Source organism: Ischnura elegans, chromosome 11 (assembly GCF_921293095.1).
Source record: "Ischnura elegans chromosome 11, ioIscEleg1.1, whole genome shotgun sequence".
In the NCBI taxonomy this organism is placed as follows: domain Eukaryota; kingdom Metazoa; phylum Arthropoda; class Insecta; order Odonata; family Coenagrionidae; genus Ischnura; species Ischnura elegans.
This window is the reverse complement of record NC_060256.1, coordinates 12,978,123-12,990,487: the sequence shown is the minus strand read 5'-3', so window position 1 is coordinate 12,990,487 and position 12,365 is coordinate 12,978,123. Positions and strand designations below refer to the sequence as shown.

The 12,365-nt window shown below is 38.8% G+C and overlaps 1 protein-coding gene across 3 annotated transcripts in view; it reads left to right on the top strand.

Moving 5' to 3' along the window:
- The window catches only part of LOC124168180 (endothelial PAS domain-containing protein 1-like), a 515,843-nt gene that overhangs the window by 311,194 nt on the left and 192,284 nt on the right, over nucleotides 1-12,365 (top strand). For all 3 annotated transcript variants that reach the window (XM_046546310.1, XM_046546308.1, XM_046546309.1), the window contains exon 7: nucleotides 9,955-10,102. In XM_046546310.1, coding sequence (XP_046402266.1) covers nucleotides 9,955-10,102 — 148 coding nt within the window. The remainder of the gene's footprint in view (nucleotides 1-9,954; nucleotides 10,103-12,365) is intronic.

Here is a 12,365-nt window from a genome sequence, read left to right as displayed (position 1 = left end):
GCGAACTACTAAATCATCGCCGACGGCAGTGTATGGGTTCCGACTTCCATTGGCCAATCCGACCGTGGAAAAGCTGAAAGTGTGCAGCATCCTCGCTTCGCGTTCCGGTAGCTGGTTCCGGACTGTACGTGCCGCTATACTCTCGGCCTGCGTAGTAGAAATGAGTAATATGGTATTTCCTGGAGTATAGGTCATTTATACAAAAGTTAGCAGCCAACGTTTCGATTTATTTTCTTAAATCATCTTCAGGGCTATGTTAGAAAAAGTGTGAAACAATATAAAATACAAAGAATAAGACGATACACAATATTTATACATAAAGAAGGAACTATTGGGTTTTTTTTACATCAAAATTAATGGTAACCTAGGTTGTGGCAATACCTTAGAAACAAAACATAAATAAATATGTTCAAAGTTTAGAGGTATGTCAAAATTTTTTGTATATTCCATTCTGTTCTTATATATATGTTTATATATACATATTTCTTTAAATTATATTGTATTATAAAAAAAAAACCTATTGTTCCTTCTTTATGTATAAATATTGTGTATCGTCTTATTCTTTGTATTTTATATTGTTTCACACTTTTTCTAACATAGCCCTGAAGATGATTTAAGAAAATAAATCGAAACGTTGGCTGCTAACTTTTGTTTAAATGACCTATACTCCAGGAAATACCATATTATATATTAAATTAGGTCAAGAAAAGAAAAAAAATAATAGTAGAAATGAGGGCATCCAAATAACGCATTACGTAACTTTTATCTTGTGTGCCGCCTTTTCAGCTTTTTGCTGAAGTTGTTAGCGTTTCAATCCGGTGTAAATGTAAGGTGCAATCTTGAGTTGAATCTCAAACGTGTTCTCAGCGATATATTTCATTGGGCATGTTAAAACGAAACCCGTTCCTCGGTAATATTTTGGCATGAAGGAAGATCTGAGGCTTTCCCCGCATATGATGATGATGTTGATGTTGTTTGGGGTTTTCCACCGGGTGATGCTCTCCATCTTTGCCGACGTTTCGATGGACGACACGGCCATCGAAACGACGACAGAGATGAAGAGCCTCACCCGGTGGGAAACCGAAAACAACTTCAGCGTCAATGTTTAGGCATTCTTTTCCAATAAATTGCAATGAAACTTAAACACACCTTTAGAAAGGGTAATACCCAATGGTGATGCTTAACATTGAAACATGGGTCATGTGTGCCTTTGGAGAGTTCATAGGTTGCTAAATGAAAGGCGACTCGTGGTACACAATACAATACAACCCGCAATCACCATCGCTATTATGTGTCCAATAAGTTTAGCGTTTCCGCCATATGGCAGGCTTTTGACTTGAGTTTTGAGTTGAGCCCTTGTCCACGATCACCAAGTGTCTATTTAATTGTTCCCTACGAAGGTCAGTACTTTGTGTTAAGATAAGGAATCATTAATTAGTTATGTTGGTGGCTTGAAGTAAAGAAATAAAGAGTTATGTATGATAGTCTGCCAGAGCTTGCAAAAGTAAAATACATTCATTTAAGATTTAGTATGTAAAAAAGAAGTGAGGTGCTTTTGCTATCCAACAGCCCAATCAATGAAGGCATTCAGCGGATAAAAGACTCTACCATAAGCCAAACTTAGAAATAAGGCAGCTCGTCATGAAAATAAACTTTGGGAGCTTTTCCTTCACAGAGGTAGTCAGGAGGAAAGCAGGAACAATAGCCGCTTCAAAGCCGAGAGTATTTTGAACAAAGGAAGTGTTTCTGAAGAGTAAGAAGATCAAATGAATGGAGAGAATCGTCAATGGAGAATTCTTGTGAAGAATTGAATGGATGCTTTATTTAATTGAAACGCTTAGAGGAATCGGAAAAAAATGTCGGGCTTGTTCTATTGTATATCAGCCTCATCAAGGCATTTGTAAAGAGGGGGGAAATCTTAGGGATGATTGCCGTGGAAGTGGAGAAGATGATGCAGAGTCTCTTAAAATGAAACACATACTTGAAAACCCTTAAATTATTTAACGCATATATAATCTATATAATATAATAGAATTAGGCTAGAATTAAACGTTCTTACAAGACAGAGATGTATAGTGAGCATCTGCATCAAATCATACCAATGATTATTCATGACTCTTACTGCTCTTGGGGTTTAATGCGTAGTTTTGATGTAATAATTCAGCTAATTCTTTCTCTGACGGAAGTGGCCCACTTATTTTGTAATTTATGTTTCTTGGCACTCCATTTCATTCATTTATTACAAATGCGAAACTGTGGATCTAATCGTTAGTCGAACAGTTGGGGTTTATGCTGTTGTAACCAGTTGCGATGAGACGCCATGCAGTATTTTTGGCAGAGATAAATATAGACGTGCTATTAAAAAGTGGGGAGTTGTGGTCTGCCTTCGAATTGCCAGAAAACCGTTGAACAAACGCATGTCTTCATTTTAGTGGTCAGCTGTGTGTTTATTTTGGGATAAGTTTATGTGCATTAGTCTTTTCCAATAAATATCTGCATTTCCCGGGTCTTTGCTCTTTCAAACATCTGTATGTGTAACGGTAGTAGCTTATAAAGGGTTCCTGAATACATATATCCCATAGACGTTACCACTAAATCTAATCAACCTCTTTCAAATTATTTATACTCACCTAAGTTTCGAGTTATAAAGTTGGCCATTAGGTATTCTAATGATCCCTGATTATCATCCCTGCTATTGTCTTACATTGCTTCTACTATGTTTTTTATCCCATTCTAACTAATTAAATGTTGGTATTTCAAAGATAGTACCTATTTTCTTCATTGAAAGCTGAAAAAATGATTCAACAGAAAGAGACTGGACGATTGCGGGAAATTTACTATATTGAAGTCGGTATCAACAGAAAGAATTACGTCAGTATTACTCGTTGAAAGTAAAGTTAAAGAGTCTGTAGGGATAACCATCATTTAACGTGATACAAAATTATAATAATATCTGATGACACTAAATTAATATTTGAATAGAACGAAAAATGGGGTATAGTAACAAACATGATTTTTTTCTTGGGAACCGTGATTTTCGTAAACCGGACCGGTATCATTGCATTAAATATGTTGTTGTGGTGAAATAAAAATATCAGTTATTCATGATTGTCAATCAGAGTTGGTCCATTTTTCTTACCTCATCTTGACTCGTCCACGTGAAATTTTCGTTGCGCGAATATTTCCTTTGCTCCAACTAGAAAAATGTTCAGCTAATACGTCTGGATCCCTCCTTGTGCAATGCATGGTGAAGGGGCTGAGATTCTCTCCCCTTCCTGCGTGGGAATATCAAAATATATTCCCGCTTTGCCGCCACGGACGAGCAAAAATGTCCTGAAAGCTTCTCATGCTTTAGGAGGATTTTCTTTTAAGTTTCTGAAGCTTTCCTGAATCTCGGTGGCTCTGTTAAGTGTTCACCGATGCGGGCTCCTTTAAAATAGCCATCTCTTCAATCCCTCCATATCATCTCCTTTCATAAACTCCCTCCGCGCGTCCAACCTCTCTCCCAGTTTTGCCTTTCAATTTCCTTCCCGTGTGCCCCCCTTCTTGTTTACCTTTTTCGTCGTGCGTAAAGGCTCACTCCTTTCACGCACGCGTCACGTCGACTCTCGGAACGATCCCGTCAAGATTAAAGACTTGAGATGAAAAACAAAGATGGCTTAAAGACGTCTCTCCTCCAGCCCCGTAGAGTTAATAAAAACCTCAGGCTGCCGTTTTAAAAGCGCTTGATTTATTTCCGTGGGAGCTGTCAGCACTCGAAAAAATTTAAGGGTAAGCCTTCCATCTATTATGAGAGCCGTGTTTAGAGCCATTGGCACTCACTCCTCTCCTCTATGTCATCAAAATCTTTCCCAAATGACTTTTTATCAACTCCTATTTCGAATACCTCAATTTGTGGTTATCGGCGGTAGCTTGAAGACATTTGACACATATATGGATCCAATTGGTAACATTGAGGCTTGACGGTTTTATTTCATGGTTTTCTTCAAGTATTCACTCTCTCAATTAAATAATATCGTACGTTATTTGTGGAGTTTAAATTCTCATTGTTCCAAATTCTCACTACACCTAACTTGAATACTCTGTTGGCTCCTTCAGTGAATTATGTGTGGAATTAATTAAGAAATTATTTTTTGTTTCTTTATTCTTCCTTATACTTATTCCGAATAGCCGCGAATACGTTTTTCTCCTTCCTATAGCCTCTTTGGCTAACGTATCCAATGTATGTTATTTTATCTGATGTGCCCTGGGTCAGTCATGCATTGTAACTTTATGTAACTATTTCTCCAACTATTCAGCTGATGGTATTGGCAAAATTTCTTTGAGGGTTGTCCCCGCGTCTTGTAAAAATGTGAAAATTCGTTGGTTTGTGAGTTCAGAATGGCGGCTCACCCTGGTTCCCTCATTTTATTTACCCTTAGCCGAGAATAAAAAAAAATAGGGGTCTGATTGCTTGAGGATTTTTTTCAGCTGACGTGCTCTTTTTCGGCGAGTGAGTTTCGACTCTGTCATGTGTTCTTCTTTGTTCGGAGCTCTGCTTTTCTCCCCTCTTCGCTCATTTTCGCCCTCTATCGCCCCAATTCCGCGCGCACGCTTCCACCCTCAGCTCCTCGCGGGCCAATCTTTTCCCATCATTCTCTCGCTTCTCGGGTTGCTCCACTCCCCAGGGGGTAAAGGTTTCGCCTACTCCCTCCCTCGGTTAGGGGCGATGACCTCTTTCGCCGCAGGGTGCGTGGGGTCACAGCCAACGAGTCAATCTCTTCCATCACGAGTGTACGCAGGGTGCGTGTAGATGGTCAATTTTCGTGGTCCACGTTGGCCGCAGGGTTGAGAAAAATCGCGTGATTACTTTCGTGCAACAGGGTTCTATTTTACGGAAAGCGAGCGACGTTGCCTATAGATTTTTGAGACATCCTTACTCGACAACTCTTAGAATCCTAAAAAAATCACTTAATAAATTATCTAAATATCATTTAATAAACGCAGTATTTTTTAGATCCAATTAAAGAAATAGTGAGCAGGTTGTCAAGGTGGAAACATAACCGCAAGAAGCGCTTTAAGATTTCATGTTCCTGATGTTTTCTCTTCGCCTTCTTCATTTCGATTTTTGTAATTGGAATTGCTCGGATGCTAGTAGAGTGGTGCGTATTTTTCATTAGGAAGAATATGGGAAGAATGGATATTGATGTTTGACTTCGCTTTTCTGTTCTCAAATATAATACTTTTATTTTCGCAAGTATGGAGCTCTCTATTGTGGTTATATTTTTTTGTTTTAACTATCGTATATCTCCAAAAGGATTTGTGATCTAAGAGTCAGGTTTTGGGGTTTATTTTTGCTTAATATAAATTTAGCTATGTAATGTGCACGGTGTTTTGTCGATTCAAGTATGCATTCAGATTTTTGGTCCAGCTTTAGGGAAAGGGAAGGATTTATAGCATTTCCAGGTAATAAATCTTCCTTTTACCATGAATAATGCTCCTCTTGGGAATGAACGCCATTCCTCGCATATATAGGTACGTGGCAACGTGGCGTCCATAACGTTCGCTGGATCTGATGCTCACAATTTTGTTCCCGGAATGCACATGGTACCAAATCCAGTAATCAATATAAATGTTCCGGTAAGACTCAACAACATACTTTATAATTAAATCAGTGATTATGGTGGGAATAATATCTTTGTCTATATGTGCACTTTGTTTAGTGTGATAATAAGTCCCTTGATTTTTAAAATAATTTTCCATCCGTTTGGTATAGTATTATAATTTATTCTTTTCGTTTCGGAATTTGTTTTAATTGACGGACTTTCCCGGCGTATAGCATTGGAGAATAGTTCTCGGACCTTTGTTCGGGTGATGTCTGTTGTGATTACTTTGTGCCAAACCTTATGGGTCAGAATAGAAGCTCAAAAATGAACTTAAAAAAGAGTTCAGGGGAACACCTCTGGCTAGACTACCGTCGTCCGTCGCTATTCGTCGGTATTTTCCGGAAGCAGCTTCGCATTCCGTTTGGCAATTAGGTCTTTCGGAAATTTGAGGATGGGGCTTCTGCTGAAATGATTGATGGTGTTGGAGAGGCTCTTAGAGGCAGCGTGTGGCTCTCATCGACCCTTCCTCTCGATTTTCTCCACTCTCCGTGGCATATGGAACATCTCCACCATCATCCCAAGAGTGGACACAGCTCACCCACCCTAAATCTTTTTTTCGTGTGACTTAGTTCGCAGTTTTGTTCCAACTCTGTTGATCTCTTCCAGCTCCATTCCTGTCTTTTGCCTCAGATACCAGTCTCAGCAGTTAATAGTTTGATTTCTCCAAGCTGGATATGGAATTAATCTTTAGATTTTGTTGCAAATGAGTGATTAGAAAAACGTGCAATGATAGAGTCGGTGGGGGTTGCCAATAATTACGTATAAATTTTCGCAATGCTTGTGAAGCTTGATCAAACGAAACAGCGCTAATGGTAGTTGTCTACTGTGTAGGGACACAAGTTGCTTTAGATCGTGTGTTCGTCCAACGGTTACAGTAGGTTCATTTCAAGGCGTAGGCTATTCGTTCGGTTCTCCTTCCCGTAGATTTTTCTGCTTTTAAGTTTTCTCATATCTTTATTCTTGAAATGCGCTCAGAAGTTTAAAAAAATACGATTTAGGAATTCAATTTTTACTAACCGTGCTACTAGACAATTATGTTAAGGAATGTTTACAGAGCGGATCGGGTCGGTGTGAAGGCTAGAGTGTTGGCTTCCCATCCGGCGGGCTCAGGTTCAAACCCCGGCGGTGATAAAGAATTTTCAAAGACTGCCCGATTCCTACTTGAATGATGTGTGGAGGACATTTAAAGCGTAACACTCTGTCCGTCGGATGAGACGTTAGGCCGTGGTCTCCTTGGCGCCTTTCGTTATGAGCAGGCTAATGCCGTAGCCGGGTTTCTCTCCATCCTTCCCTCCATACCTTTCCCTTACGGCGCAAATGACCTTAGATGTCGCTCGCCTCCTCCAAGTGTCGTAATTTCCACAGAACGGGCTAGAGCTAATGTAGAACTCTACTAAACTACTTGGTAAACTCCTTCATCCTTCCCTCGAACTTCTACAGAAAGTGTAAGGATTTCTGTATAATTTCTTCAAAAAAATTTTCAATAATTTAAGAATTTATGTATAAAAATATAAGGAATTCTGTAGAAAAAGTTCTTAGGAATCTGTGCGGATTTTTTTTAACAGGGTTGTCTAAGCTCCCCGTTGGGTAATTCGTGCCATGCGTATTCCACTCAGATCCTAGCACGTGCTGTGTGCATGCTAATCTCGTTCATAAAAAATGCATTGTAACTTTACGTCACTTCCATCTTCGGCGTCATTGTGATTTTATGAGGTAATAGCAGCGGAAAACTCAGCGGTTGTGAGTGGCTTAACTAGCGTCCGTGGAGAATGTCGAAGCCAGAAATTACGCACTCACCGTTTTTTATGAAGCTCTTAGTGTGAACGACTCGACGAAAGATTTCTCTGGGGAGGTAAATTATGCCTTCAATCGGTATGGAAGTTCACCACCGCAGACCTTATATTTTAAGTCTTATAGAATTTTTTGCGGACGTTATTCGTTGTTTTTTTCTATATTTTTGTTGTAGTATTCTCAGTCGTTGTAGCCCGAACTACTCGCATTCTATTGCCCCTCTTTAATATTTAAGGATCTCGCTGTGAAAAAGTAAGTAAAAGGTATTCGTATCACCTTTATAAACTATCCATTTATGCATTAACGCATCCGCTACTCTCTGAAATAGTTTTAATATCCGTTCCTGAGTTTAATAGGAAGAAAAGTAGCGGCAAGGGTTTACCTTTAGGTCTCAATTTTATAGTAGTATGAAAATTTAAAAGGCTAGGAAATTAAATTACTTCGTGTTGATCATTGGAAACAATCATACATTTTACAATGGTGTTCATCGTGAAAGGATGGCGCTTGGATCTCTCCGAGTCTTTCGTGCTCGTGTCTAGCAGTCGTATGAATGACATCTTGTACAGTATGGTCAAACGCGTTCAAATTCCTGAAGTGTTAATAACAGTGTTAAATTTTACTCCACGTGTTTACCGACTTAAGTAGGTTTTTAGTTCCCTATTCTGGTGGCTAATCTTGACTTGTATTTTCATCTACGACTACTCTCTTTATTTATATTTTGTTCCGTCTTTGACCTCCGTGTTTTCTCCGTTGAATGCTCTTATATTGCTCCGGAAAAGAGATTATTCTCGACTCACTGCGATCAGATTTTCCTATTAAAACGGCCTTTTAAGGCCCAATTTGGAGCATAGTTATCATTATGCTATCCCATTGTGAATCATTAAGCGTTTTATTTTGGATCTGGTTGGGCGGCAAGTTTGTTTCTCCCCATGAAGGAAAGTCATTTCCTCGATAACCACGCCGTTGCTGTATTTTGCGTCCTTTTTTATATCGCTTTGGCCGATCTGAGTTACTTCCCGTTTTGTTTTTATGCTGTGAGCTTAATTACGCCCCCTTTTCTCCTTTTATCTTATCCTTCGTTCTCCTTCTTTGGTCTCCGTACAGCGTGTGTTGGTTCTTTCTGCTGTTGATCTGGATTAACAATGAGAATTGATTGCAGACTCGTTAGAAAGTGAAGGAACTAGGGTAGGAAAAGAGTATTAAGGGAGACGGATGTGTGCGTCGCGGGTCGCTAGGTTTAAACAGACCGCGCCTCGGATACTGAATTCGAAGGGAGTGATTGTGTTGGAAACTATGTCCGACGGGTTGCGATACTCTGTGGGATTGTCGGGTTGTGTGAGCGTAATTATCTTCTGAGATAAACCGCGAGTCCAGAAAGGGGATATAAGGGTTATCTTTTCCCCTGAGGATTTTACGTGACTTGAATGTGTTTTCTTCTCGTTTCAAGGGAAAAGTTTGCTTGGAAACGTGAAATTAGAATTTGGATATGATTCTTTCCTGTTTCCTCACCCTTACTTTTCTGCTGCCAATTTTCTTCCCTACAGTCGTGCCGCAGCCTCGTTTCTTTTGTTATGAAGCTCTTAAGAGTCCCCAAAACTGTTTCATGTATTTATTCTGTAGTTTAATGTTAAAATACTGCAATGATTTTGTAATAATCAACATTTTTATGTAACTTTGCATGCGATCGTAAATGACTGTAACCTATGTATTGTTGTAATAGCCTGTAATATTGAATATATTTTATAATAATATATATTCAATCTATTTTAGAAGATAGCTGTACTAAAACCTACTTAACACCATGTTCGGTAACCATTTTTCGATGTTCCTATTATATGGAGCTAGCTAGGCCTGAAAGTTCTTTGCTCTCTGTCAGCATTTAGGTCTGGTCCCCTCCAATCATAATCTAATTCCTGCAGTCAGACTCAGATCTTCGGTTTTTTAAGTTTCCATGATTTTTAATTCCCGCGTATTGAAGTGATTAAATTTTATTAATAGTGGTATAATTAAAAGTTATACCTGTGGATTGCCATTGGCATGTTGCTACGATTTCTTTTGGGCAAAGAGTATTCCCAGGCAGCAATTTCAGATGGGTATATCGTTGAAATAGCCCATATGTAAAAAGCTCTTATATACTAGCTCCAAGTCTAATGCAAATTCCCTACCATGACTTATTGACGATTAGATCTTAATATCAAGTGGTTTTACGCCGGTAGGTGGGGGCAGTGTGTACATTCTCATAGTGCTTAGCCTTTTTTAGAACTATGATGGTATTCATTCTACTTTATAATCGATTCTAGTCCTAAATGGTTTCTAATATATGTTCAACTGTATTTGTATATTATCTGTTCTTACACAAGAAAATTTGTTATTTTAAGTTGTACATGTATTCATAGAAATACATAATTAAACCCAGTAAATTATTTAAAAATTTCTACTATCTTTTTAATGCAAATTCAGCCAGTTCATTCCTGAAAGCCCGTTACTTCATCGCCAATCTTACGCTTTTTATTTGCAGTGTTCTCCAAGGGTCAGTGCGAGACAAGTAGCTACCGATTCCTGGCCAAGGGTGGTGGCTACGCTTGGGTCCTCACGCAGGCCACCGTCCTCTACGACAGCAAGGGACAGCGACCTTCGAGCGTCGTCTGCGTCAACTTCGTCATCAGGTAAGGAGCTACGTGCCCATTTCGGCGTCCTCGGTGCGATACTAGTCCCACTTAATGTCCCTGCCCTCGTCTTCGTCGCCGTCCGATTCCTGCCGCGTCGTGAATTTTCCAGCGTCCCGCTGTCACGCGAGTAGTCCAGTAGCTTCTCCCATTAAAATCTCCCACGTCTCCCGAATTCCGTTGACGTTTTCAGTCGTGAAAGTGTGAATCGAGGTTTATTTTTAAGTTTCGCGAATTCTCTGGGAATGAATCGTAGTTATCTCGCATTTTCTCTTGGCTTTGAAAGTGGCTTGAGTCGCGTAAGCCGGATTTGTGGCTCAGCCTCAAAATGTGTTTAACCAATGGATACGATTGTAGAAAATCAATTAACAGGGCAATTCATGAGTAGTCTTGAAAACAGTACTTCAAAGACGTCATATGAGTTAGTGAAATTGAGGTTTTTTGTTTATTTTAGGCTATTGGGAATTACCTTTACCTTCATGGATTAGATTGTCAACTTTCTAGTTCAGCTATTAGTATGTAGTACATGCATCTATCTGTTTTTTTTTAGTCCTGCCCTACGTAGCTACGATTTATTTAAACTTGTTAAAAAATTACCGTAGGGCCGATTTTTCTTCTCCACCGCATGTGAAAATAGGCCCATGTTTGTTGCACGGAGTAAATAAAACAATTTAGTTGGTTCCCGTTTTGTCAATCAAAAGGAGTTTTCTCTGCGTTGAAAACTTTCCTGGAGTACCTGCCTTAATTGCATTTCCTGATGTTTACCGTGTCGAAAATCCTAGTTGATTTTCTCGCATATGTAATCATTCTTAATTTTCAAAGCCCGCGAAGGAAAATGTAGGGAGTTTTTAATTTCTTTTGTATATTTAATTTTCTTTTGAAGGTCCTTCGGTGTCAGATGAGAAATTATCGAATGCGATGGAGTTAAATTCCCTTTATATAATTCGGAATGTTTCGCTTCAGGCAGTGAACACTCGTTTAGGGGCAGTGGGACTTTTCGGGCCCCCATATTATCTGGCATCTCGTATATTTTATTTAAAATTGTTCCAGGAGCTGTTGTTGTGACCCATGGATAGCGTGCATGTGCCATTGATTTTTTGTATGTGATACATTTGTTTGTTGTTGTTTTTTCCTTTCTTTTTTTCAGCCTTCATTTTCCCCTATATTTTAATTTTTTCGCATTGTCGTATTTTTAAGCGGGCGATGAAAATATTTTCATGGAAGTGCGATGAAGATCTCCGTTAATTGCGCTCGTATTGAAATAGACATTCCAGCATCATGTTTATTTCTACTTTGCGCAATAGATGTTTTGATTTAGAAAAATACAGTAAATTGCTTGTATTGCAAAGGCTTATGAGGAGAATGTTTTTCTCGCATGTACTCGAAAATTTTTCGTCCAAAAATAATTCTACATGCTCTACACCGATGAGGAGCATTAATCGAATTCCTTTGTGATATTAGATAGGTAAGCTTGATGCATTTAATTTAAGGCGTTGTTTTCATCAATAATTATAGTGGATACTCAGTGAAACTCTCAATTTGCCATTGCATCGTTGTAATCGAACCTCGTACGTTATAAAACTAATCATGCTGCAATTACTCCGTATTGCTTCACTTTTTCTGTAGAAGGTTTTCTCACCACTTCTAGGATATCGATTAAAACCATTCTTTTGGTGAAAGAGATAAATGGACAGCCCTGAATAACGCTTTCACTAAGTCTTTGCTATGGCCGTTTTCCTGTCTTAGCTGCACGTTTATTTGTTATTAAAGCAGGGTACATTATTTGATTCCATTCAATACTCATGCTTTTATCCCAAATTATCTCAATTTTGGGAAATTAATAATATAGTTGGATTAATATGTAGTGTTTTCTTACTATGAATGTTTGATTTATTAAGACCAATTATTTATTGACTCCCTTGTTGGTCTTAAAGATTAGGAGATTCTTCCTTTGAATAGATTTGAGGCTCTTTTCACACTGAGATTTGTTCATTTGTCCATTTTTCTTAGTCCCCTTGGGTGTATAGAAGAATCTTTACAACATTTCTCTTGGCTAGGATGATTCATTGGAGCAATTTAAATCCTACATGATTCAACACTATATTTCGTCATATTTCCCGGCAACATTCTTTCGTTCTACTCTTGCTCGGTCTTCATATCCTCTTTAAACTAAAAACAAATGAAAAATTCACCACTTGAAAAGTCTTAGGCGATGGGGGAATGAAATGTGCTGAGATGAGATGGATTAGAGGTTTATAGAGGG